Source organism: Staurois parvus, unplaced genomic scaffold (genome assembly GCF_062004578.1).
Source record: "Staurois parvus isolate SC_StPar_1 unplaced genomic scaffold, SC_StPar_1.0 ptg001252l, whole genome shotgun sequence".
NCBI classification, from domain to species: domain Eukaryota; kingdom Metazoa; phylum Chordata; class Amphibia; order Anura; family Ranidae; genus Staurois; species Staurois parvus.
In genome coordinates, this window is record NW_028319048.1 from 1613747 (window position 1) to 1641490 (window position 27744).

The 27744-nt window shown below is 45.5% G+C and overlaps 1 protein-coding gene across 1 annotated transcript; it reads left to right on the plus strand.

Moving 5' to 3' along the window:
• The first annotated feature begins 3848 nt into the window (after window positions 1–3848).
• On the plus strand, window positions 3849–27667 carry LOC149437864 (uncharacterized). The gene is made up of 5 exons (XM_089660523.1): window positions 3849–3981; window positions 7770–8060; window positions 14246–14434; window positions 18993–19012; window positions 26487–27667. The coding sequence occupies exons 2-5, from the start codon at window positions 7802–7804 to the stop codon at window positions 26661–26663; spliced, it is 645 nt and encodes a 214-aa protein (XP_089516649.1). The 5' UTR covers window positions 3849–3981; window positions 7770–7801; the 3' UTR covers window positions 26664–27667.
• The last annotated feature ends 77 nt before the right edge of the window (window positions 27668–27744 follow it).

The window sequence follows — 27744 nt, forward strand, 5'->3', positions numbered from 1 at the left end:
ATGAATGTGAGTTAGGGACCTTAGATTGTACACCCCTTGAGGGTTAGGGACTGATGTGAATGTACCATATATATATTGTTATGATCCGCCAGGTGGTGCCTCTGGCTGCCCACTTGACAGACCTACCCAAAGCGTGGAGTCTAAGTCCCGGTCTGTGCTTTCACCAGGGCCCCTGATGGTGGGGATGGACTTGAAACAGACCAGGACCAGGTCACGACCTCTGAGCAGGCCCACCAGTGGCAGGGGGAACCTCCGGGGATGTATTGGTACCGGGAGAGCCAGATGTGAGGAGGACGGCAGGACCTAGCAGGATGGATCGTGAGCAGTGGTCCCGTGGGGTAGGCGAGGTACAGAATCAGCAGGCGGAGAATCGTCAGGTCACACGCAGGGTCAGCAGGATGGATCGTGAGCAGTGGTCCCGTGGGGTAGGCGAGGTACAGAATCAGCAGGCGGAGAATCGTCAGGTCACACGCAGGGTCAGCAAGATAAGTCAGTCCGTAGATGGGTCAAACAAGCCGGCGGTCAGGATGGGAGAAGGCAGAGTAGTCAGGAACAATCCGGGTCAAACGCAGGAGAAGGCAGAGTAGTCAGGACAATCCGGGTCAAATACAGGAGAAGGCAGCGTAGTCAGGGTCAATCAGGATCAAAAACACAGGTACAGGACTCAGGAACTCAAATAGACCTTGCGGCGATCAGTGACACTGCAGGGCATCTTTAAATATTGCGCCCTGCACTGTCACTGGCCGCCCAGAACGCGCCCCCGGGCTGTCATTGGCCGCCCGAGGCGCGCCCGCGGCTCCCACTGCGCATGCGCGGCGTCCTGTCATCCGCGGCCCGCCGGGACCTGGTGCTTGTGTCCCGGCGTGTGCCGTCGCCAGCGCGCATGCGCCGGCTGACAGGACGCCGCGATCCCTGACATATATAAAACGCTGCGTAAATTGATGGCGCTATGTAAGTACCTGAAATAAATAATGAATAGAACCAAACTCAGTTTTAAAAATTCTAATGCCAGAGCTTCTCTTGTACTTAAACATTCTTATCTTGAGCTGTTAAGCATTGGGGTTCAATGGATTTCAATTTTTACCCCAAATCAGGGCAAGAGGAAAAGCCCTCAGTCTAGCATTACCCATCGGATCTGGGCTTCCCCTGGCTACCAGATTAGAGAATGTTCAAAGGTTTGTAGTTGGAGATGAGTGAAATGATTAGTGAAAATCAGAACTCACAGCCATCCAGCCAGTTTAGATGGTCTGAGGAAGGCAGAAAGTCATTTCATCAGAGAATCTGATTCAGGAACCGGTATGGTAATACAACAAAATCTAAGCATTGTCCCTCAGACTAGAAAGTCTGTGCTGCTCCTCCTCCAGTGCCTGTGGAATGTAATAGAATGCTTCTTTTTATCAAGGTAGCAGGTTGAATTCAGGGGGTCTCCACCATATGACATGTGTGGCTGAATAAAATCAAATAGTAACTCTTTATTCAGGCAGTGATGTCACACAGGGGATGAGAATTCTGATCCCATAAGCCGGAGAGCCTTAAATGTTGAATTCCCATTGGATACAGGGGTAAGTGGAGGTCATTCGGGGGTGGGTAGATCATATTCTCTTTGAGAAATGTTGAATTCCCATTGGATATAGAAGTAAGTGGGGTCACTCTGGGGTGAGTAGGTCATGCTCTCTTTGAGAAATGTTGAATTTCCATTGAGTACAGATCTAAGTGAAGGTCACTCTGCGGTGGGTAGATCATACTCTCTTCGAGAAATGTTGAATTCCCATTGGATACAGAGGTAAATGGAGGTCACTGGGGTGGGTAGATCATGCTCTCTTCGAGAAATGTTGAATTAACAGTGGATACAGAGGTTGAATGCAGGGTCTGGGGAGAGCGTATATAGTGAATGCAGGGTCTGGTGAGAGCGGATATAGTGAATGCGGGGTCCGGGGAGAGCGGATATAGTGAATGCAGGGTCTGGGGAGAGCGTATATAGTGAATGCAGGGTCTGGGGAGAGCGGATATAGTGAATGCGGGGTCCGGGGAGAGCGGATATATAGGGAATGTGGGGTCCGGGGAGAGTGGATATAGTGAATGCGGGGTCCGGGGAGAGCGGATATAGTGAATGCGGGATCCGGGGAGAGCAGATATAGTGAATGCTGGGTCCGGGGAGAGCGGATATAGTGAATGCGGGGTCCGGGGAGACCAGATATAGTGAATGTGGGGTCCGGGGAGAGCGGATATAGTGAATGTGGAGTCCGGGGAGAGCGGATATAGTGAATGCAGGGTCCAGGGAGAGCGGATATAGTGAATGCGGGGTCCGGGGAGAGAGGATATAGTGAATGCGGGGTCCGGGGAGAGCGGATATAGTGAATGTGGAGTCCGGGGAGAGCGGATATAGTGAATGCGGGGTCCGGGGAGACCAGATATAGTGAATGTGGAGTCCGGGGAGAGCGGATATAGTGAATGCAGGGTCCGGGGAGAGCGGATATAGTGAATGCTGGGTCCGGGGAGAGCATATATAGTGAATGCGGGGTCCAGGGAGAGCGGATATAGTGAATGACGGGTCCGGGGAGAGCGGATATAGTGAATGCAGGGTCCGGGGAGAGCGGATATAGTGAATGCGGGGTCCGGGGAGAGCGGATATAGTGAATGCGGGGTCAGGGGAGAGCGGATATAGTGAATGCGGGGTCCGGGGAGAGTGGATATAGTGAATGCGGGGTCTGGGGAGAGCGGATATAGTGAATGCTGGGTCCGGGGAGAGTGGATATTGTGAATGCAGAGTCTGGGGAGAGCGGATATTGTGAATGCAGAGTCTGGGGAGAGCGGATATAGTGAATGCAGAGTCCGGGGAGAGCGGATATAGTGAATGCAGGGTCCTGGGAGAGCGGATATAGTGAATGCGGGGTCCGGGGAGAGCGGATATAGTGAATGCAGGGTCCAGGGAGAGCGGATATAGTGAATGCGAGGTCCGGGGAGAGCGGATATAGTGAATGCAGAGTCCGGGGAGAGCGGATATAGTGAATGCAGGGTCCGGGGAGAGCGGATATAGTGAATGCGGGGTCCGGGGAGAGCGGATATAGTGAATGCAGAGTCCGGGGAGAGCGGATATAGTGAATGCAGGGTCCGGGGAGAGCGGATATAGTGAATGCGGGGTCCGGGGACAGCGGATATAGTGAATGCGAGGTCCGGGGAGAGCGGATATAGTGAATGCGGGGTCCGGGGAGAGCGGATACAGTGAATGCGGGGTCCGGGGAGAGCGGATATAGTGAATGCGGGGTCCGGAGAGAGCGGATATAGTGAATGCGGGGTCCGGGGAGAGCGGATATAGTGAATGCAGGGTCCTGGGAGAGCGGATATAGAGAATGCGGGGTCCGGGGAGAGCGGATATAGTGAATGCAGGGTCCGGGGAGAGCGGATATAGTGAATGCGGGGTCCGGGAAGAGCGGATATAGTGAATGCGGGGTCCGGGGAGAGCGGATATAGTGAATGCGGGGTCCGGAGTTTAGTAACACTTTAAAAACATTACAAACAACATAAATGCAAAAGTAAAAAAAAAAACAACAATATTATTTAGCAGAAAAGTATTAGCTTAGGGGAAAGGTGAGCAAGGAGTTAATTAGGGCTAATTAGTCCAAATAAGGTGTTGAACAGGAATACATTTTTTTGTTCTTTTGTTCATACAGCAGTGTTGTCACCATTTACAGATGGGAAATATCACTGTTTCTGGGAGGAAACCAGATCTGTCACATTCTTTTCTTGTCAGCCTAAAATGTGAATAAATTAGATGAGATCTGTGCTGTGATTGGAGGAGGGGATAGAATGTGCAGTCGTAGGATGAATACCGGGGTGACAACTGGCTGGTTTCTTCCACAATGCATATAGGATCTGCTTTCACTTTCTAAATAAAGACCGCGGACAAAGTCCCATCATCCCAGAAAATCAGAGGAACGGCTGTCCACCCCGAGAGGATAAGCCCCCGAACCTGGTGAACAGGTAATTAACGAGCAGCCTATGTGCCTAGAGGAATGAAAAATCCAGCCACAACCGAGATTTAGTTTTGGTTGTGGTTAGAACATTCATGAGTGTTTTCATTGCCATCTGTGTCCCTGTTGTGGAGAATATACTTCACTTCCTGTCCTGGTGACCACCGAAAATAAAAAACTCTTCCCAAATAAGAAGAGTATGGCAATACAAACCTGACAGCTGTCCTCACCCTTCCCCAACTCTACTTTACCCCTCGCCTCCAGAGGATTTACCGCCCTTTCTGACCAGGCCATTTTTTATGATACGGCGCTGCGTTACTTTAACTGACAATTGCACAGTCGTGCAACGCTGCACCCAAATTAAATTTGTGTCCTTTTTTCCTATAAATGGAGCTTTCTTTTGGTGGTATTTGATCATCTCTGCGTTTTTATTTTTTGCACTATGAATAAAATAAAGACCAACAATTTGAGAAAAAAACTTTATTTTTGGCTTTTTTGTTTCATGGGGTTTTTTTTTTGCAATACTAGTAATGGCGGCGATCAGCGACTTATAGTGGGACTGCGGCGGGAATTCTGACACTGGGGGGGAACTGATTTGGTGACACTAACATCCCCAGTGACACTAATACACTAATGACACTAATAAAAAGCACTGACACTGTACTAATGGCACTGGGCAGGAAGGGGTTAACATGAGGGGCGATCAAAGGGTTAACTGTGTGTGTTTTACTAGGGAGACATGCTGTGTGGAGAGATACAAAGCAGCATGTCCTTGCTGACAGGCGAAAGACGTGTTGTTTACACAGAGGTCCAGGGGCGGACTGACAACTCATGGGGCCTCCGGGCATAAGGGGATTATGGGGCCCCCATGTCCTTGCCTACACCCACAAAAGCCTATGAAAAAGCCAATGAAAGGTACCAGGGGCCTCTCATGGGGCCCCCTACTGACCCTGGGCCCTTGAGCAGTGCCCGAGTGGCTAAATGGTCAGTCCACCCATGCACAGGTCTCTCCCCTGTCAGTGTTACTCGGTGATCGCCGGGTGCCAGCGGGGAATCCCCGTCGGGGACCCCTTGATTGATATCTGTAGCCACCAATGGTGGTGCAGGTAGGGCGGTGCATGCCACAAAACCCGGAAATGCGAAATCATATATATATACCTGATTTCGCACAGCCCTGCCGCTATGTAGCAGTAGTTCTGCTATAGGGCGGTGGGGAAGCAGTTAAAGAATCACTTGTGTTGGGAAAATGGGAGAGTATTGCACAGAAAGGAGCTGGGGGTTACAAGAGGGTAGGGTGGAGGGGGAGGTTTGTAAGAGGGGGGTGGAGGGGGTTGTGTTTTGTGGAATTTGTATTGATCCTGCATGACCAGCTGCGGAGCCAGTTGTGGCCTTTACACCTTTTATTGCCTCTTTTTCTATTTTTATATGTTCATACTTCTTCTCAAAGCTCTTAAAGTAGTTGTAAGGGCTAAACCTTCTGTTTGCAGCTCCCCCTCACAGACCCCCAATATTTTCCCAAGCCCCATCTCGATCCAGCGATGTGTAGGAGAGCCTTGGCTGTCCTGGATTTCTCTATTCTCATTGGCTGAGACAGCAGCGGAAGCCATTGGCTCCTGCTGCTGTCAATCACAGTCAGTGAGTCAATGAGGAGAGAGTGGAGGGCGGGGCCAAGCCAAGGTCCATGTGTGAATGGACACACAGAGCAGAATCTCAGGAGAAAGACTGCTCTGGTGCTCCCATAGCAAGGTGATAGCTGTGGGGGCACTTGGCAGGATGGAGGGGCCAGGAGTCCTGGCAGGGGACTCAAAAAGAGGAAAATTGGGGCTGGTCTGTGTAAAACCATTACTCACAACAGGTAAGTATAATCTGTTTGTTATTCTTTAAACAATCAGCCATTAGTCCTGGTTCACACTAGTGTGATTTGTACATTCAAATTGCCTCTAATGATCGTCAATGGAACCGTCAGAGTCGCTCTGGTTAGAAAAGTAGTTCCTGCACTACTTTTGTCTATTTGGGGATGCAAGAAGTCGCACAGATGTCTATGAAGTCGCACCCAAAGTTGCACTGCCATCCGACTTTGAAATCACACGACTTCAAGTGAAGTCACATAATTTCAAGGTCAGATCCAGTGTGAACCAGGATTTACAATCACTTTCATTAAAATAATTTAAAAAAATATATGTATAACCATTTTTTCTCAGAGTGCAGAAGAGTTAAATCCTTCATGGGTTTATTTTTTCCTACGTCCTGCAGGGGAGATTTCCCATTACTTCCAGTCCTGTAAACACAGTAGGAAATGGGAGGAAATCCCACCAAAGTGATTGGAAATGTCGAAAGTTGCAACATTTTGTATTTGTCGTCACTGGCGATCCCAGTGACAATGTTCCCATAGAATAAATACAATAGATATACAGTAGCAATAATGGTGAACAAAGGTCAGAAGCCAATAAGAGCCAATAGGATTACCAGAGTCACATTAGTGAGAGGTTAGATCTACAGGGGAAGGGAATAAGGGAATGTATGTCAAGGTCACCGAAAGGGAAGACCACCAATAGACCAGCAAGTTAAAAAAAAAAAATTATATATATATATATATATATATATATATATATATATATATGTATATATATACACATATACAGTATATAGTATATACACTATATTGCCAAAAGTATTGGCCTCGCCCTCCAAATCATGTGATTCAGGTGTTCCAATCCCCTCCATGGACACAGGTGTATACAATCAAGCCCCTAGGCATGCAGACGGCTTCTACAGACATTGGTGAAAGAATGGGTCGCTCTCAGGAGCTCAGTGGCTCCAAGCGTGGTCCCGTGATAGGTGGCCACCTGGGCAATAAGTTCATCCGTGACATTTCCTGGCTACTAAATATTTCACGCTCAACAGTGGGATTAGAACAAAGTGGAAGCAACTGGGAACAACAGCAACTCAGCCACCAAGTGGTAGGCCACGTAGAATGACAGAGCAGGGTCAACGCATGCTGATGCGCACAGTGTGCAGAAGTCACCAACTGTCTGCAGAGTCAATAGCTAAAGACCTCCAAACTTGGTGTGGCCTTCAGATGAGCCCAACAACAGTGCGTAGAGAGCTTCATGGAATGGGTTTCCATGGTCAAGCAGCTGTATCCAAGCCTTACATCACCAAGTGCAATGCAAAGTGTCAGATTCAGTGGTGTAAAGCACGCCACCACTGGACTCTAGAGCAGTGGAGACGTGTTCTCTGGAGTGACCAATCACGCTTCTCTGTCTAGCAATCCAATGGACGTGTCTTTGTTTGGCGATTGCCAGGAGAACGGTGCTTGCCTGACTGCATTGTGCCAAATGTAAAGTTTGGTGGAGGGGGAATTATGGTGTGGGTTTTTTTTTTCAGGGGTTTGGCCCCCTAGTTCTAGTGAAGGGAACTCTTTAGGCGTCAGTATACCAAGACATTTTGGACAATTTCATGCTCCGAACTTTGTGGGAAGAGTTTGGGGATGGCCCCTTCCTGTTCCAACATGACTGCGCAACAGTGCACAAAGCAAGGTCCATAAAGACATGGAGGAGCCAGTTTGGGGTGGGGGAACTTGACTGGCCTGCACAGAGTCCTGACCTCAACCCCATAGAACACCTTTGGGATGAATTAGAGCGGAGACTGTGAGCCAGGCCTTCCTGACCATTGTTTCCTGCACTGCATTTTATCTTTTGTAAAAGGGCATCCTACGGCCTTTTGTCTTGTCTTTGTCTTTGTCTTGTCCTTTGCCAGCACTCATGGTCTCTGTATTGGAATAACATCCATATCTAGGTTTCAGGGAGTCTCTGCAGAGCAAACGGAGGATGTTCCGAAACGCTGTCGTTGGATTCTTCTCCAGAGATCACCAGGATTGCTATAAATGGCTGATTGGTTTCCTCCTGAACTCCTCATTGGTGAAAGATGTCCGTCCAGTCTACATACCCTGCGTTAACCTCAGTCATGAGGCCCATCAATGCTCATTCGCTATTCTCTACCACACCAAGAACAGAGGACGATTGAATGTCACCAACGTGGCGGACGCTCTGTATGATGAGGAGTTGGAGACTTTATGGCGTATACTAGGTGAGAGAACATGCATTCAGTTAACTAAAGTGTTTCTGTAGTCTTGGAAAAAACAAGGAAGATCTAGGAAATTTCCTTTGTTTTTGTTTTTTTTTGTAATACTACTTAATAAGAGAAAATGGGCCAAATGTACCCCTGAATCTGTGGACACTTTAGGTGCCAAGTCGCGAGTCTTCTGTCTTCTGAACGGAAGAGTGGGAGGATCTTTTACAGGCACCTGTGCTGTTGCCTGGTAATGTGGACATTTCCTATTGGGTCCGTCGGTGGGATCCCCAAATGGTCCTGATTAGAGATGAGCGAATCGAACCAGGCGAACCGGAATTCGAGTCGAATTTCAGGAAATATTCGATTCGCGTCGAAACCGAAATTTTGCCTACTTCGGGTGCGCGAATCGAACATTTCCCGATCAGCCGGCAAAAGTGTCCCTGCAGTGAGCTCCGCTATTTCTGACAGTTCTCTGACAGAAGGAACACAAGTTTAGCGGTTGAAACATTGTATCTATTAGTTTACATTTAGGATACAGATGTTTCAACCACTGTACATGTGAAGGAGCTGTGAGAGAACTGTCAGAAATAGAGGAACTCTGCACATACACTTTTTGCCGGCTTGGAATTATTCTTCTTTTCATCCTACTTCTTCTTCTTCTTCATCCTCATCCTCAGAAGAAGAGGATGAGGATGAGGATGAAGAAGAAGAAGAAGAAGAAGAAGAAGAAGAAGAAGAAGTAGGATGAAAAGAAGAATAATTCCAAGCCGGCAAAAAGTGTATGTGCAGAGTTCCTCTATTTCTGACAGTTCTCTCACAGCTTCTTCACATGTACAGCGGTTGAAACATCTGTATCCTAAATGGAAACTAATAGATACAATGTTTCAACCGCTGCATGGAAGGACAGTCCCAGAACTGTCATTAATAGTCTATTTCTGACAGTTCCATGACATTCCCTCCATACAGCGGTTGAAACAGCTGTATGGAGTGAATGTCCCAGAACTGTCAGAAATAGACTATTTATGACAGTTCTGGGACAATCACTCCATACAGCTGTTTCAACCGCTGTATGGAGGGAATGTCATGGAACTGTCAGAAATAGACTATTAATGACAGTTCTGGGACTGTCCTTCCATACAGCGGTTGAAACATTGTATCTATTTGTTTCCATAAATGGATCCATTTATGGAAACAAATAGATACAATGTTTCAACCGCTGTATGAAAGGAATGTCCCAGAACTGTCAGAAATAGTCTATTTCTGACAGTTCTATGACATTCCCTCCATACAGCGGTTGAAACCGCTGTATGGAGTGAATGTCCCAGAACTGTCAGAAATAGACAGAAACTGTCACAGAACTGTCCTTCTTCTCATCCTTCTCCTTCTTCTCATCCTTCTTCTCATCCTTCTTCTCATCCTTCTCCTTCTTCTCATCCTTCTCCTTCTTCTCATCCTTCTCCTTCTTCTCATCCTTCTTCTCATCCTTCTCCTTCTTCTCATCCTTCTCCTTCTCCTTCTTCTCATCCTTCTCCTTCTCCTTCTTCTCATCCTTCTCCTTCTCCATCTTCTCATCCTTCTCCTTTTCCTTCTTCTCATCCTTCTTCTTCTGCTTCTCCTTCTCCTTCTCCTTCTCATCCTTCTCCTTCTTCTCATCCTTCTCCTTATTCTCATCCTTCTCCTTCTTCTCATCCTTCTCCTTCTTCTCATCCTTCTCCTTCTCCTTCTTCTCATCCTTCTCCTTCTTCTCATCCTTCTCCTTCTTCTCATCCTTCTCCTTCTCCTTCTTCTCATCCTTCTCCTTCTTCTCATCCTTCTCCTTCTCCTTCTTCTCATCCTTCTCCTTCTTCTCATCCTTCTCCTTCTCCTCATCCTTCTCCTTCTCCTTCTTCTCATCCTTCTCCTTCTTCTCATCCTTCTCCTTCTCCTTCTTCTCATCCTTCTCCTTCTTCTCATCCTTCTCCTTCTCCTTCTTCTCATCCTTCTCCTTATCCTCATCCTTCTCCTTCTTCTCATCCTTCTCCTTCTTCTCATCCTTCTCCTTCTCCTTCTTCTCATCCTTCTCCTTCTCCTCATACTTCTCCTTCTCCTTCTTCTCATCCTTCTCCTTCTTCTCATCCTTCTCCTTCTTCTCATCCTTCTTCTCATCCTTCTCCTTCTTCTCATCCTTCTCCTTCTCCTTCTTCTCATCCTTCTCCTTCTCCTTCTTCTCATCCTTCTTCTTCTCATCCTTCTCCTTCTTCTCATCCTTCTTCTTCTCATCCTTCTCCTTCTTCTCATCCTTCTCCTTCTTCTCATCCTTCTCCTTCTCCTTCTTCTCATCCTTCTCCTTCTTCTCATCCTTCTCCTTCTTCTCATCCTTCTCCTTCTCCTTCTTCTCATCCTTCTCCTTCTTCTCATCCTTCTCCTTCTCCTTCTTCTCATCCTTCTCCTTCTTCTCATCCTTCTCCTTCTCCTTCTTCTCATCCTTCTCCTTCTCCTTCTTCTCATCCTTCTCCTTCTTCTCATCCTTCTCCTTCTTCTCATCCTTCTCCTTCTCCTTCTCCTTCTCCTTCTTCTCATCCTTCTCCTTCTCCTTCTCCTTCTCCTTCCTCATCTCCAAGGGCATTTAAATTAAAGGTACAGTGTTCTGCACTAATTTAAAGGCTCTCTGAAGCCTAGAAACCCTTTTTATAAGTCATCTTCGTAGCGGAGAAATTCGCATCAAATCGAATTTCATGCTGGAATTCGCCAAATCAGCCGAATCGAATTTTTCATTTCTTCGCTCATCTCTAGTCCTGATGAAAGCAGCAGTATAGTGATATTATGATGAGGGGTGGTAAAAAAGACTGCATAGCTCGGGCCTTGGCTGCAGTGGTGGATCACTAGTCTTCACTTCTAAAAGGATTAAATGGGAAGCATAGAGAATTTCCAACAACCTGAGAAGTATGTAAGAAATAGGTTGTTTGCTCATTATCACCTAGCACGTTTAGGACAGGAATGGTCCATTTGTGATCCGCATTAAACTTACCCTGTTATCTAAGAAACTTGGTGGGCTCATTTTATTTAGATCAGCCATATGGTGAGGCTGTTGGGGAAGAAAATCCAAAAATTCTTCTTTCTCCTCTGACCTCCTTACTAGAGGGTCACCAGCAGGAGGAAGGAGGTCCTGATTCCTCTTTAAGGATCTTTATGTCACTAGAGGGATCACCAGCAGGAGAAAGGAGGTCCTGATTCCTCTATATAGATCCTATCACTAGAGGGATCACCAGCAGGAGGAAGGAGGTCCTGATTCCCGTATATAGATTTTATATTACTAGAGGGGTCATCAACAGGAGAAAGGAGGTCCCGATTCCTCTATATAGATCTTTAAGAATCTTTATGTCACTAGAGGGGTCACCAACAGGAGAAAGGAGGTCCTGATTCCTTTATATAGATCTTTATATCACTAGAGGGGTCACCGGCAGGAGGAAGGAGGTCCTGATTCCTTTATATAGATCTTTATATTACTATAGGGGTCACCAACAGGAGGAAGGAGGTCCTGATTCCTCTATATAGATCTTTATATCACTAGAGGGATCACCAGCAGGAGGAAGGAGGTCCTGATTCCTCTATATAGATCTTTATATTACTAGAGGGGTCACCGGCAGGAGGAAGGAGGTCCCGATTCTTCTATATAGATCTATATATCACTAGAGGGGTCTCTAGCAGGAGAAAAGAGGTCCTGATTCCTATATATAGATCTTTATATCACTAGAGGGGTCACCAGCAGGAGGAAGGAGGTCATGATTCCTCTGTATAGATCTATATATCACTAGAGGGGTCACTAGCAGGAGGAAGGAGGTCCCGATTCCTCTATATAGATCCTATCACTAGAGGTGTCACCAGCAGGAGGAAGGAGGTCCTGATTCCTCTATATAGATCTATATATCACTAGAGGGGTCACTAGCAGGAGGAAGGAGGTCCTGATTCCTCTATATAGATCCTATCACTAGAGGGGTCACCGGAAGGAGGAAGGAGGTCCTGATTCCTCTATATAGATCTTTATATCATTAGAGGGGTCACCGGCAGGAGGAAGGAGGTCCTGATTCCTATATATAGATCCTATCACTAGAGGGGTCACCGGCAGGAGGAAGGTTGTCCTGATTCCTCTATATAGATCCTATCACTAGAGGTGTCACCAGCAGGAGGAAGGAGGTCCTGATTCCTCTATATAGATCTTTAGTTAGACCTCATTTATAACACCATGTCCAGTTTTGGAGATCTCATTTACAAAAAGATATTGATAAGATAGAACGAGTCCAGAGACGGGTAATAATGGTGAAATGTCTGGGGGGAAAACATATCAGGAAAGTTTTGAGTAACTTAACATGTACAGTCTGAAGGAAAGAAGGGAAAGGGGAGACATGACTGAAACCTTTAAATACATCAATGGGGTGAATAAGGTTCAAGAGGGCAGGATTTTCAGTATGAAACCAAAATGAAGAACACGGGGACATGACCTCAAACGGACAGGAGGAAAGTTCAAAACTAATCCTAGAAAGTATTATTTTACTGAAGAGGTAGTTGATGCTTGGAATAGGCTTCCAGCAGAGGTAGTGAGCCAGTCAACAGTAAGTGACTTCAAACACGCAAACACTGACAAAAAAAAAAGGTATCAAAAAAAAAAAAAGAAAGAAAAACCTAAAACATAAATAAGTTAAAAAAAAAAAGAAAAGAAAACACAGGGAGACTGGACGGACCACTTGGTCTTTTTTCTGCTGTCACTTTCCTATGTTTCTATCTTAACTGTGATTAACTGAAATGTGTGACGTCACTTGTTCAGATCTGTACATTACATTTACTGGTTTATTAGCCTTTCTTGCAAATAACTCTAAAAAGGAACAGTCCCATGTTAAAACAGTTTACCGAGGACAACTCTTTGTTCAGAGGTTAGGTGCACTGCAAACCCCAGTTGGTGCCCCAATCCAAATGCACGGAAGACCTAACGTGATTCATTTTTGTTCTTTTTGATGCTTAACCCCTTCATGCCTGAGGGTAAAACAAATATTAAAGCCTAAGTCAAATTGTACAACGTTGACGTGTTAGTAAAACCATACATCCCATTACAACTACTGTGTACATTCAGGTGAATTAAACCTTGTTTTTTTTTCCAGGACAAATTGCGCTTTCATTTGGTGGTGAAAGATAATGGATATCTCTTGACTTTTTTTATTATCAAAGGAACACTGTCCCAAAATAGTATTTTTTTTTTATTTAGCTGTGTGTTTCTTGTTACTACCATTACTTACCACCAAAGAACAACCCAAAATTAATTTTCCAGCTCTTGACGATCGCAGCGATACCATATATGTGTGTGATATTTGTTGTTTATTACTACAGCCCAGAAACAATAGTGAGCATTTAGTTTTTTTACCTAAAGCACATTGACACTGACACTAACTGACACTCATGCCCTGACCTTTGACCTTGACCTTTGACCCTGACCTTGACCCAAACACTAACCCTGGCACTGAACTAGATCAAACCTTGATCTAGTTATTTTTTCTTTATTTATTTTTTTATTTTATTTTTTAATATTTATTTATTTATCTTCTTGTTTTACAAACAGTTGTTTATTTTTTTTCTTTCTGCCAGGAGAGAGAGAGATACAATGTATTCAGAGAGAAAAAAAACAAGGGGGGTGGGCTTCATAGTGACTGATCCCTGTGAAAACCAATCAGAGGCTATCTCAGCAATCATGTCACCCAGACTCAGGAGTCTTGGGTCCCGATCATTAGAATGCGACCTGGGGCTCTCAGTGTCACCCCGGTCAGTACGGCGCGCTCCCAGCACACAGACAGGTAAGCAAATATGCATCCCCATGGAAAAAATCCCAGTTCTGTGAGGTCACATATCTGTGTGATGTCAGCGTGAAGGGATTAGGCCTACTATGGACCATAGGTCATAGATCATGTTTGAGCAGACTGAATGTACTCGAGCTGATCGATCGATCAACTTGGGTATAACCAGCCTGTCGAATTTTATGTGCGATTATTTCTCCCCCTCCAGGAGAACACAATGGCTCCTGCTACCAGTGGTTGCAGGAAAGATAATGTCTCCATCTCTGTCCGGCTTTAGTGTTTGATTAATGCTCACATGAGAATGGAGAGGGTGTTGGTGATGATGCCGTGATTGAACCTCCATGAATTATACAATTATAACCGATTATTGTGTGTTTCCAGGAAGGGATAATGTGATTGTGGTAATGGATGATGTAGAAAAACATGCCAGTGATAGGAAGACCCAGATTCTGCATGACCAGCCCAGCATTGCTAAATGTGCCCGGGATCTCTTCATCTTCAGCTCTAAACGTAAGACAAATTCACCAAAGAACCAGAAAAATCTAGGAGAGATCCAACGCATCTTAGAAGGTAATTAAGGGTAAAACAAACTCAGCTGATCATTGGAGTTTTATTGGGCCGTCATTTCAGATCAATGCACATTTTTTACCTGTTTGCTGCTTAATATTTCTCGATACATTTCATGTATAAGTGTCGGTTCACATCACCGCGACCTGAAAGTAGCGCGACTTACAGTGCGACTTTGCCAAGCAACTGGAGTACTATTTTAAAGTGACTTTGAAGAAGCTCTGAAGCAACAGCACAGGGGCTAAATGGTTAGCGCTTCGCCTGGCGGTATTAGTATCATTGGTACAAATCTGTACCACCTGCCTGGAGGTTGCATGTTCTCCTTGTGCCCATGTGGGTTTCCTCCCACACTCCAAATACATGCTGAGAGGTTAACCCAGCAATGGGCAAACTACGGCCCGGCGGACCTTTTAATCCGGCCCGCGGAGCGTGATACTGTCAGGATGGCTGTCAGGATGTGTGTAGGCGGGGCAGCGTGACAAACGCGGGGGGAGCTAGGCTCCTCTCACAGTCCGCCCTGAAGACCGGTGTAGCATGAAAATATGTCTCCTATGAGGATCTGTCCCCCTCAACATATCTGCGCATGTGCCGGAGATCGCCGATCGGCTGCTAATGCCTGAAACTGGCACATGCGCAGATACGTCGAGGGGGACAGAACCTCATAGGAGACAGATTTTCATGCTACACCGGAACAGCGAGAGGAACGCACGGAGCAAAGGTAAGTGAATTGACAGGGGGGACTTGGGGACTTAATATGGGGAATGAATTACTATATGGGGGATGAATTACTATGGGGGATGAATTACTATAGGGGGGATGAATTACTATGGGGGATGAATTACTATGGGGGATGAATTACTATATGGGGGATGAATTACTATGGGGGATGAATTACTATATGGGGGATGAATTACTATATGGGGGATGAATTACTATATGGGGGATGAATTACTATATGGGAGATGAATTACTATGGGGGATGAATTACTATATGGGGGATGAATTACTATATGGGGGATGAATTACTATGGGGGATGAATTACTATAGGGGGGATGAATTACTATAGGGGGGATGAATTACTATATGGGGGATGAATTACTATGGGGGATGAATTACTATAGGGGGGATGAATTACTATAGGGGGGATGAATTACTATATGGGGGATGAATTACTATATGGGGGATGAATTACTATAGGGGGGATGAATTACTATGGGGGATGAATTACTATATGGGGGATGAATTACTATAGGGGGGATGAATTACTATGGGGGATGAATTACTATATGGGGGATGAATTACTATATGGGGGATGAATTACTATATGGGAGATGAATTACTATGGGGGATGAATTACTATATGGTGGATGAATTACTATATGGGGGATGAATTACTATATGGGGATGAATTACTATATGGGGGATGAATTACTATATGGGGGATGAATTACTATGGGGGATGAATTACTATATGGGGATGAATTACTATATGGGGGATGAATTACTATATGGGGGATGAATTACTATATGGGGGATGAATTACTATAGGGGATGAATTACTATATGGGGATGAATTACTATATGGGGGATGAATTACTATGGGGGATGAATTACTATATGGGGGATGAATTACTATATGGGGGATGAATTACTATAGGGGGGATGAATTACTATAGGGGGGATTAATTACTATAGGGGGGATGAATTACTATAGGGGGGATGAATTACTATGGGGGATGAATTACTATATGGGGGGTGAATTACTATATGGGGGATGAATTACTATATGGGGGATGAATTACTATATGGGGGATGAATTACTATATGGGGGATGAAATACTATGGGGGATGAATTACTATGGGGGATGAATTACTATATGGGGGATGAATTACTATGGGGGATGAATTACTATATGGGGGATTAATTACTATGGGGGATGAATTACTATAGGGGGGATGAATTACTATAGGGGGGATGAATTACTATAGGGGGGATGAATTACTATATGGGGGATGAATTACTATATGGGGGATGAATTACTATGGGGGATGAATTACTATATGGGGGATTAATTACTATGCTTACTATGGGGGAATATTACTATACTTACTATGGATGACACATACACATCATTCATCTACTCTTGGTCCGGCCCCCGGGTCCAATATATGAACCCATTGCGGCCCTCAAGTCAAAAAGTTTGCCCACCCCTGGGTTAACCACTTGCCCTCCAGAGGAGTTCCCAACCAGGCCATTTTTTGCATTACGGTGCTGCGTTATTTTAACTGACAATTGCGCAGTCATGCAACGCTGCATCCAAATGAAATGTACGTATTTTTCCCCACAAATTGAGCTTTCTTTCAGTGGTATTTGATTGCCTGTGCATTTTTTATTTTTTTGCGCTATAAAAAAAAACAATTTTGAGTAAAAAACAATATTTTTGACTTTTTGCTATTAAACATGTTCAGTAAAAAAAATTTAAAAATCAAATTTCATCATAAATTTAGGCCACTTTGTATTCTGCGAAATGTCTTTGCTAAAAAAAAAATGGCAATATGTGTAAATTAATTGGTTTACGTGAAAGTTATAGCATTTACAAATGGTGGTATAGCAATGGCGGCGATCAGAGACTTATAGTGGGGCTGCGGCGGGCATTCTGACAGTGGGGGGAAGTGACATCCCCAGTGACACCAATACAGTGATCTGTGCTAAAACAAAGACACTGTACTAATGGCACTGAGTAGGAAGGGGTTAACATCTGGGGCGATCAAAGGGTTAACTGTGTGCTGGGAGTGTTTTACTAGGGGGCGGGGTCTGTGTGCTTCACTGTAATCACACTGCTCTGGATGGCTGTGCTGTGCAGTGTGCAGGAGCTTACAGGGAGGAGGATTACTCAACAAAACAGTTCTCCTTCCCCTCGGAGATGCTCGGTAATCACCGGGTGTTGGTGGGTAATCACCGGCGGGACTTGGCGAATGACAGCTGTGGCTGCGATGGCGGTGTGGGTAGGGCGCGCATGTGCCCCCTACCCGGAAATGCAAAATCAAGTATATATATATATGTGATTTTGCACACCCCTGCTGCCCTGTAGCAGTATATCTGCTATAGGGCAACAGGTAAGCGGTTCATTGGATCCTGCCTGTATTGTCCCTAGTATGTGTATGTATGATGTGAGTTAGGGACCTTAGATTGTACGCCCCTTGAGGGTTAGGGACTGATGTGAATGTACAATATATATGTAAAGCGCTGTGTACATTGAGAGCACTATATAAGTACCTGAAATAAATAAAAAAACAACTCTGAAGCAACTTTCAGGGAATGCCTGGATAATCTTCCTGCAATGTTGGATCCAAATCACATCAATGTAGATGAGGATCCATCTTGGAGGTGACCTCCATTACAGTCTATGGGCACAAGTTGGATAGAAGTCATCTTTAAGTAGTATGGGAACCTTTTCCAAAGTCGGAGCGACTTCAGTCATGCTAATTAGGACGGCTCTCATTGACTATTATGGGATTTCACATGTCACGTGACAAGTCGGATCCCAAGTCGCGGCGCTGTGAACCGAGCCTAAAGCCCTATTAAATTTGCAGTTTACATTAGTTTAATACATTCCAGGGGCCTCAAAACAAAAGGTGTGCCAAATATTAACATTGTTTTGTTTTCAAAAAGCAACCGCATCTTTAGTATGAAATCCTGGTCCTTCCCCAGATACTGAACCCTTCCTCACTGTGTGGAAACAGTAGTCTCTCTGCAGAGGTCTGACACGTTGGGGGTTTCCTTTCAGCAGGCAACTACTGAGCTTTGCTGATTGGAGAGCTCTGGCTCTGACTCATCAGGTATCATGTCAGATCTTTGCAGAGATACCTCTGCTTACACAGATAGCAAGGATCCTTCATGCCGCATGCTGTTAGGGGACAGACTTCTCTACCTAGCAATCCTCTGATCTTCATTTTCCCTAAAATGCCTGACTACAGTAAAACAGTCTGCTCAGGTACAGTGGAGTATTTAGGTTTTGTGCTTCCCTAGGCAACACAAAAAAATCAGGCACCCTCATCCCCGGCAGAAAGAGAGCCTTACACCGACCAACACCAGACCCCCCCCCCCCCCCACACCCGTTGAGAGGCAGTGACCAACAACAACCCTGTTCCATCCCCCACCCACCACCCACCCGAGAGAGCCTTCACTAACACCCCCTCCACAGCGACAGAGAGAAAGACACGCACCTTTACAGGTTTGGACATCCCCGGGAACAACAGTTGGGCTCTGCATGCACCATCAAGCAGCTTGAAGCCTCTCTGGGTCCCCACCTGGTTCCCATTCCAAATATGTCCTTCTTCCAGGGGGCAGTGCTGCCCCCCTAAATAATGCCGCCCTAGACAAATGGCTTTCTTGCCTTGTGGTAAATACACCCCTTCTCAGGTATTCCTCATTCTAGATACATATGGAAGGTAAAAGACATTTATCTTAGTTGAGGTATTGTGGTTTCTCTGGCATTTAACAATATACTAAATATTTTGTGATACAGACTTGTAATTGTCTGTTTTTGTTTCTTACAGCTCACAATAGAAGACTCCTGGTAAGTACATCCGAATATACAAGGTGTGCACTTTAAAGCAAAACTCCAGGAATATTTTTTCTTTTTTGTTATCATGCAGTGGGGCTGTGTCCTCACTGCATGGATTATTTCTAGGGGGTGGGAGAACGACTATACTCACCTTACCCACCAATGCACCGGAAAACTGCGCTCCCCCAAGGTCCAGCAGTGGACTGTTCCTGTCTGTAGAGCAATCCAATGTACGTCAGCTTTGTACGTCAGTGTTAGGATTTTGAATTTGATCCGTTGGGCAATCGGAAGCCAGTGGAGGAATTGGCAGAGGGGGGTGGCGGAGATGGAGCGGTTGGTAAGGTGGATGAGTCTGGCTGCCGTATTCAGGATCAAATAAAGCAGGGATAGCCTGTGGTGAGGAGGCCAGTGAGGAGGGAGCTGCAGTAATCAAGTCGTGATATGATGAGGGAGTGGATGAGTTGTTTGGTGGTTTCTGGGGTTAGGAACGCGCGTATTTTGGCGATGTTGCGGAGGTGGAGTCTGCACGAGTTCGTTAGCGAATGGACTTGGGGCTGGAATGATAGATTGGAGTAAAGAATGACACCAAGTACTTTTGGCTTGCGGGGTGGGCCTGATGGTGGCATTGTTGGATGTGATGGAGAAGTCAGTGGGGGGGGGGGGGTGCGTGGGCTGGGGGGAAGACTAGGAGCTCGGTTTTGGAGAGGTTCAGTTTAAGGAAGTGGAGCGACATCCAATCTGATATGTCGCTCAGTAGGCTAGTGATTTGGGCAGAGACTGAAGGGGTGAGGTGGGGGGTCGAGAGATAGATTTGAGTGTCGTTGGCATAGAGGTGTTAGTTGAAGCCGTGGGAGTGTATCAGTTGGCCAAGGGAAGAGGTGTAGATGGAGAAGAGAAGGGGCTCGAGGACTGAGCCTTGAAGGACCCTGACAGAGAGGGGGAGTGAGGGGGAGGTTGTAGCGTTGTAGGTAACGCTGAAGGAGCATTGTGACAGGTAGGGTGAGAGCCAGGAGAGAGCGGAGTCTCTGAGGCCAAGGGAGTGTAGTTTTTTGAGGAGGAGGGGGTGGTCGACTGTGTCGAAGGCCACAGAGAGGTCGAGGAGTAGGAGCACTGAATAGTGGCCATTAGCTTTCGTGTTTAGCAGGTCGTTGGTTAGTTTAAGTAAGGCAGTTTCGGTGGAGTGTAGGGGACGGAAGCCGGACTGTAGGGGATCGAGGAGGTTGTTGTCATTGAGGTGAGAGCTTTGGCTTTGTAGACTAAGCGCTCAAGGAGTTTGGATGTAAATGGCAGCAGGGAGATGGGTCTAAGGTTGTTCGGGTCAGTGTGGTCCAGGGAGGGCTTTTTGAGTATGGGAGTGATGTGTGCGTGCTTCAGAGGGGAGGGGAATGCGCCACAAGAGAGGGAGAGATTAAAGATGTGGGTGAGGGAGCATAAGATGGAGGAGGAGGGAGGTCGTAGGAGTTGTGAGGGGATAGGGTCGAGGGGGCGGGTGGTGAGGCGGGCTTTGGAGAAGACCTTGGTGATCTCCTCAGTGGCAGTAAGGTCGAAGGAGTGGAGTGTTGAGGGGGTTTCAGTGTGAGGGATGTTAGGTGGGGTGGAGATCTGAACAGTGGTGAGGCCGAGGGAGAGGGGTGTTGAGGGGATTGCTGTGTGGGAGGAGATAGGTGGGGAGGAGGTCTGGGCAGCAGCAATGTCCCTGCGAATTGTGTCAATCTTGTTTTTGAAGTGATTGGCAATCTCGAAGTTGGTGAGTGAGGTGCTGGGTGGAGGTGGCAATGATCCACCTATGACTGGGGATACTGCTTGTGAAAGGCCTTACATCTTCTCCATAGTTACAGGACAGGCCTCTGATAGCCCAACGGACACCTGAGGCCCATGTGATATCGGGGTCCAGATCACTTGCCTTGTGCTACATAGAGGAGATCAGCTCATTGCCAACAAGAGGGTGGCTTCATCACCTATCAAGCACCAGCTCCAACCCAACCAGATTTGAACTAGTGTAATCTCCCTTCAGGATCCTGTATCCAACAATGTATACCTTCCATGAGATATCCACTGCTGGGTCCTCACAATGTGCAGTCACAACTCACACTCTCACAGATAGAAGGCATCCACTTGATTCACCAATATTCAGCCAGAGGCTCAGTACATTACCATTTTGTTTGTGCTTGAGGTAGTCAATCAGTAACAGTCTTTAGTAATGATTAATCCCCAACACAGTGATACAGAACAGGTCCTCTTTAAGTAGGCAATGTACCTTCCATCACTCGGTATTGGGGGTTCCCATCCTTGGGTTCCAATAAATTGGTTTTAGTTCTTCAGTGCATCTTTCTAATCAGGCATCTCCATTTCCATCAGCCTACTCCTCTAACCAAGCTCCCCTTAGACCAGGTATCACTAAATGGTGGACCGCAGTCCGAAAACTGACCGCATGACAGTCCTTTCTGTGCCGTGGCTCCATTCCTTCTTCCACCCCTCTGCTCCATCACCCCGCTGCCCCATCGCCCTGCAGCCACCTTCATCTCCAAACAACAGGTAGAAGGCAGAAGGTGCAGCATGTCCGGACAGAGGACAGGAGCTGCCCAAGTTAACAAATATGTGATCTGTTTCTAGGGGCAGCCCTAGCAACCAATCATCTGCCTGTTAACATAAAAAGTTGGGCAGCTCCCGCCCTCTGTCCGGACATGCTGCACCTTCTGCCTTCTACCTGCTGTGTAAGGTGGGATTGAAGGATTGTGATTGACAGGGGAAAATGTGATGTAAGGGAGGGGGCATTCACATAAAGGGGACCAGGTTGCAAAGAAGGAAGGGGGATGTGAAAAGGACCAGGATACAAGAAAGGGGGGCTGTGAAGGGGACTGGGATTCAAATAAGGGGGGCTGTGAGGGGGACGGGGTGCACAGAAGGGGGACTGTGAAGAGAACTGGAGTGCAAAGAAGGGGGACTGTGAGGGGCCTGGGGTGCAAGGAGGGGGGGATGTGAAGGAGACTCAGGTGCAAGTAAGGTAGGGGGGCTGTGAAGGGGTCTGAGATAAAAGAAAGCAGGGATGTGAGGGGGCTGGGGTGCAAGTTAGGGGGGCTGTAAAGGGGACTGTGATGCAAGGAGGGAGAGCTGTAGAGAAAACTGGGATACAAGGAAGGGGGGCTGTGAAGGAAACTGGGATACAAGGAAGGGGGGCTGTGAAGGAAACTGGGATACAAGGAAGGGGGGCTGTGAAGGAAACTGGGATACAAGGAAGGGAATTGTTAAGGGGACATGGATGCAAGGAGAGAGCGACTGTGAAGTAGTAACAGAGGACACTGATGAGAAGGGGAGGGGATTGTTATGTAAGGAGGGGAGCTGTGACGTGAAGAGGGGATTGAGGGCTTTGATGTAAATGGGGGGCTGTGATGTAAATGGGGGGCTCTTGGATGCAAAGGGGTCTGTAATGTAAAGGGGGGCTGTATTGTAAAGGGAGAACTGATGACACTGATGTGAAGAGCAAACTGTCATGTAAGGGGGTGGGGCTGTGACATGAAGGATCCGAGTCATAACCATGAGACTTGGACCTCTGTAAATTTAAATTCAATACCCCGCCCTAGACTTATAAAGGATCCCACCAGGAAAGAAATCACCTCATCTCACTTCCTGGGAGGGTTTCTGAAGAACTCCCATCTTAAAGGGGCACTGCATTCACCCCTGCCTACACCCCGGGTCACAGGTCATCTTAATGTGCCAATTTAGAGCTGGCCAAGGAACATTCATCTCTAGGAGCAGCTATGGGTCCACCCGTCATTTTCATCCGTGGGGAAGAATCTGCACATTGTACTTCTTGAATTCACTAATTATTTTCGGTAATTTTAAGCAGATTTAAACCCAAGAATAAACATGAAGTCGGTCTACCAGTCCTTCGATGTGATGGCTGCATTAGTTTTCTCTTTTATAGGCCTATATTTCCTTTATTTTCAACTGGTGATCCTGCCAGTAACACACAAGAGCCAAAACGCTCATTAAAGCAGCCCAGAGATGATTCAGGTTTTTTTGTTTGACCAGCAGGGCGCAGAGTAAATCATCAATTTTTGTAGCATACACTATACATATATTTTGGAATTAAATAACATTTTTAATCATATGGATTTAATCACAAGCGCCCCCCCTTACATCTGAATCCACAGAGTTTCCCATTTACATCTGAATCCACAGAGTTCCCCCTTACATTTTAATCCACAGAGTTTCCCATTTACATCTGAATCCACAGAGTTCCCCCTTACATCTGAATCCACAGAGTTCCCCTTCACATCTGAACCAGCAGAGTTCCCTTTTACATCTGAATTCATAGAATTTCTCTTTACAGCTGAATCCACAGAATTCCCTGTTCAACTGATCTGTCAGAGTTCCCTTTTACATCTGAATCTGCTGAGATCCCCTTTATATCTGAACTGGCAGAGTTCTCCTCTCATCTGAATCTGCAGAGTTCCCCTTTACATCTGAAACCACAGAGTTCCCCTTTACATCTGAATCCACAGAGTTCCATTTAGATTTGAACTGGCAGAGTTCCCCTCAATCTGAACTGGCAGAGTTCCCCTTTACATCTGAATCTGCAGAGCTCCGTTTTACATCTCGATTTGCAGAATTCCCCGTGCATCTGAATCCATGGAGTTCCCCATTATATCTGAACTCACAGAGTTTCTCTTAATCTGAACTTGCACAGTTCCCCTTTACTTCAGAATTCACAGAGTTCCCTTAGACTGTAAGGGGGACTCTGCAGACTCTGATGTAAGGGAGAACACTGCAGACTCTGGTGTAAAGGATAACTCTGATATAAGGAGGTCTCTGGTAACCAGAGCCCCCACATACATCATAGTTCCCATCATTTTCAGGCACACATAGGATGAGAGGGGCAGGAGGAGCAGTTCCACCTTTCTCTCTCTCCACTCCCATCCATGCAACAATCTCTGCTTACAACTGCAGCCAGCAACCCTGGGAGCCACACTCCGGGCTCTTTGGGCCCCACACAGTGGCGGAACTCCAGAGCCTGGTTGCAAGTGCGACCTTTGCGACCCTGGTAGTTCCGCCACTGTGTGGTGGTTATACAGAGCATTCATCACGTCCAATTTCATCGGATAAACAGCGCCATTTTTAAATTTACAAAGTATTTCAACACACCGATCTGAATGTTAAAAGAATTGCCGGCATTGTTTGCCAATAATTTTTTTTTAACTAGCCCCCCCCCCCATCCACACCAAGCCCTTCGGGTCTGGTATGGATTTTGAGGGGAACCCTCACGTCAAAATTTAAATGGCGTGGGAGTCCTCCCCAAAATCCACACCATACTTATCCCAGCATGCAGCCCAGCAGGTCAGGAAAGCAGACAACCCCCCCCCCCCTCCTGAACCATACCAGGCCACGTGCCCTCAGCCCGTGTTGGTGCTTTGGTGGCATGGGGGCTCCCCCTCAAAGCACCTTGTCCCAATGTTGATGGGGACAAGGGCCTGTTCACCACAACCCTGCCTGCTGGATGTGGGGGTCTGCGGGCGGAAGGCTTATTGGAATCTGGAAGCCCCCTTTAACAAGGACCCCCAGATACCACCCCCCCACGTAAATGAGTATGGGGTACATGCTACTGCTACCCATTCACAAAAAAAAGTGTAGTGTAAAAAATTACAGGAGACATTCTTTGACAACTCCATTATTAAAAACAAAAATAAAAAATGTCCCCAGAAGTAGATCCAACATCAATCACGATGCCCACCGCCATCGCCATCGCCAACCCGAAAAAAGAGAAAAAAATGCTCCGCTCTCGCTGCTGGCTCCCACCATCTGACGGCTGCACCAGCCTGACAGTTCTGAAATACTGTGATGACATCACCTCGCCCCCTTGTGACATCATCATGCACTATGATTGGCCAAAGCATTGCACCTGATATGTGGTCAGATGCATTGCTTTGGCCAATCACAATGCCCTGTCAGGGTGCAGTGCATTGTGGTGCAGGAGAACAGCCCGCTGACCACCCTTACTGTTTATATGATTGCTGAACACACGAACGGCCGATCTTCCAATCAAACAAACGCTCGGCCCCAACATAGAGCCCAACACTCTTTATACTGACAATGAATCCCAAAAGATTTCAGATGTATTGGATTTTCAGAAGACAGTTATATTCTTTCTATTGTATTTTATTTTATTCTATTCTTTTTTCTATTATATTCTAATCTCTTCTATTCTATTATTTTCTTTTTCAATATCTTCTAATCTATTCTATTCTTTATAATGCATTGTATTATTTACTAGTCCATTCTATTCTATTGTTTTTCTATCCTATTCTTTCTTTCTGTTGTATTCTATAATATTCTTTTCTATTCTGTTCTATTTGAAATTAAATTTCAGAAAACAGTTACATTCTTTCTATTTTATTCTACTCTATTGTATTTTTCTATTCTTTTCTATTCTATTTTTTTCAATCTATTCTATTCTTTTATATTGTATTCTATTCTATCATTGTTCTATTCTTTTCTATTCTATTCTAGTCTTTTATCTTCTATTCTTTTTCATATTCAAATTTGAGTCAAATTCGATTTCAAATCAAAGTTGATCAAAGTTGATGTGAATTTTATCCTAATTTAATTTCATGCTATGCTAAAGTTGGAGATTGGCTACTTTGGTCTGAAACTGGCACATGTGCAGTTGCTTCAGGGGATACATATCTTCAAGGGATTCTCTTTTATGGTTACACTGGCACTGCTCCTTCCTCTCTAGAGGGGTGACACTACATGTTACTGCACCGGGTGACACCAACCCTAGGGACGCCTCTGCTGCCCATACAACTCTCTTCTGAATTCAGAAGCAGTGCAGCATCGTTGCCACCCAATCACAGAAAGCTGTAAGGTAGGCTTCAATGGCAGGATCAACAAGTAACCATGGGACATGGTAATGGAAGGCCATAGCTTTAATTTCTCCTTCCCTGTTGATTGCAATGCCTTTTCACTAAGGGCCAGTTCACACTCCATGTGTTTCAGTGTGTTTTTTTTTCTGCATCCAAAACACACAGAAAATAGGTGATATGGTTATCAATGTTCTAGTTCACATCAGCGTTTGCAGTTCCAGTGCGTTCCGGTTGCAGAAAAAAAAGAACAGGCTGCATTGTTACTGCACAGAACGCGGTAAAATGCATCAAAAATGCTCCGGAATGCACCAAAAATGCACTGGAATGCTCCAAAAATGCACTGGAATGCACATGTCCCTTTTGAATAGAAAAAAAGAGGGGAAAAAATGTAACGGAACGCACCAAAAACGCACACGCTGAAATGCATCTGGACTGCGTTTCTATAGTGTGAACCGACCCTAAAAGATTTACCAAAATTTCAAGGAAATGGAAACTCCTCTTTGCTCACTCCTAGTTCTAACATTGACCCACAGCGTATTATAATGTATCATACACTGTGCATCACTCACTTGTATCGATTATACAACAACCCAACGTACAATATTACTTCTTCTTGTTTTTAGTGCAAAATATTACCGAAACCCCAACATCTGATGATTATAATATTGGCCTTCATTATGTGTCTTCTTCCTCTTATTATAATCATCGTACTGTACAAGCTTGAGAAGCAGCAGAGCTCTGTGCCTCAGACTACAGCGAGTCCCCAGAATATCACCGCCAACACCACCGCCAAAATATAAACCAACAGAAATGGCCACAAGAATTCCTGCACTACTGAGCTCTGTATACTGTATATATATATATATAGAATGGGTAACAGCTGGAGGAAAGCAACATAATAACAGTTACAATAGACATTCATTTCTGCTGTTTTGCAGCACATATAAAGCCTTGCTGTAGAACACGTGAGGATGAGTGCAGGCCATAGACGGTTTGTTTATCGGCCGATTTTTCATCCAAAAGAATAACCGGAAGATTTTCGTACTGTTAGTGGGGCAATGGCATTGGCCGATTTTCGCGGTTCCTCCTCATTTCTTTTATCGGTCATGCTGGAAAATGTGTGAAAAACAGCCGATTTTCGCAATCATTGGTGGCAACAGAATGACCGACGTTTTGTTTTTTGGATGACAAATTGGCCGATAAATGAACCGTCTATGGCCTGCATAAAGCTAGGCAAGGCTGGAATATTGTTCAAAAATATTCATTAAAACGTGTGCGCAATTTTCTGATGGTTAATGGGGACACATTGATGATCATTTGTGACTGTTGTGATGAGAAAAATCAAAGCCAAAAGATGCAAAATGTTTCTTTTGTCCTTTATGTGAATGCATACAATTCTGTTAAAGAGATCTCTGTGGTCGAGAAAAATTGTAATATGTATGTGCTAGGAAAGGTTTATTCCAGAATTAGAACTTTCATGTTAATGAAGATTTGTGCAAAATCATTATGATTTCAATGATTATGTATGTGTATGTGTGGGTGTAGGATTATTACTTTTTTTTTTCTATGGTTGAACTGGATGGACTTTTGACTTTTTTTTCAGCCAGACTAACTATGTAACTATGTATGGTATAAAAATGTATGAAAGAACGATACAAACAAAGGTTTACGTAAAGCACATGCAAAATTGGATTCGTAAGTAGATTCTAATATATACGAGGGGTCTTCAAAATGTTTCCGCACTTTTATATATACAGTCAGGTCCATAAATATTGGGACATCGACACAATTCTAACATTTTTGGCTCTATACACCACCACAATGGATTTGAAATGAAACGAACAAGATGTGCTTTAACTGCAGACTGTCAGCTTTAATTTG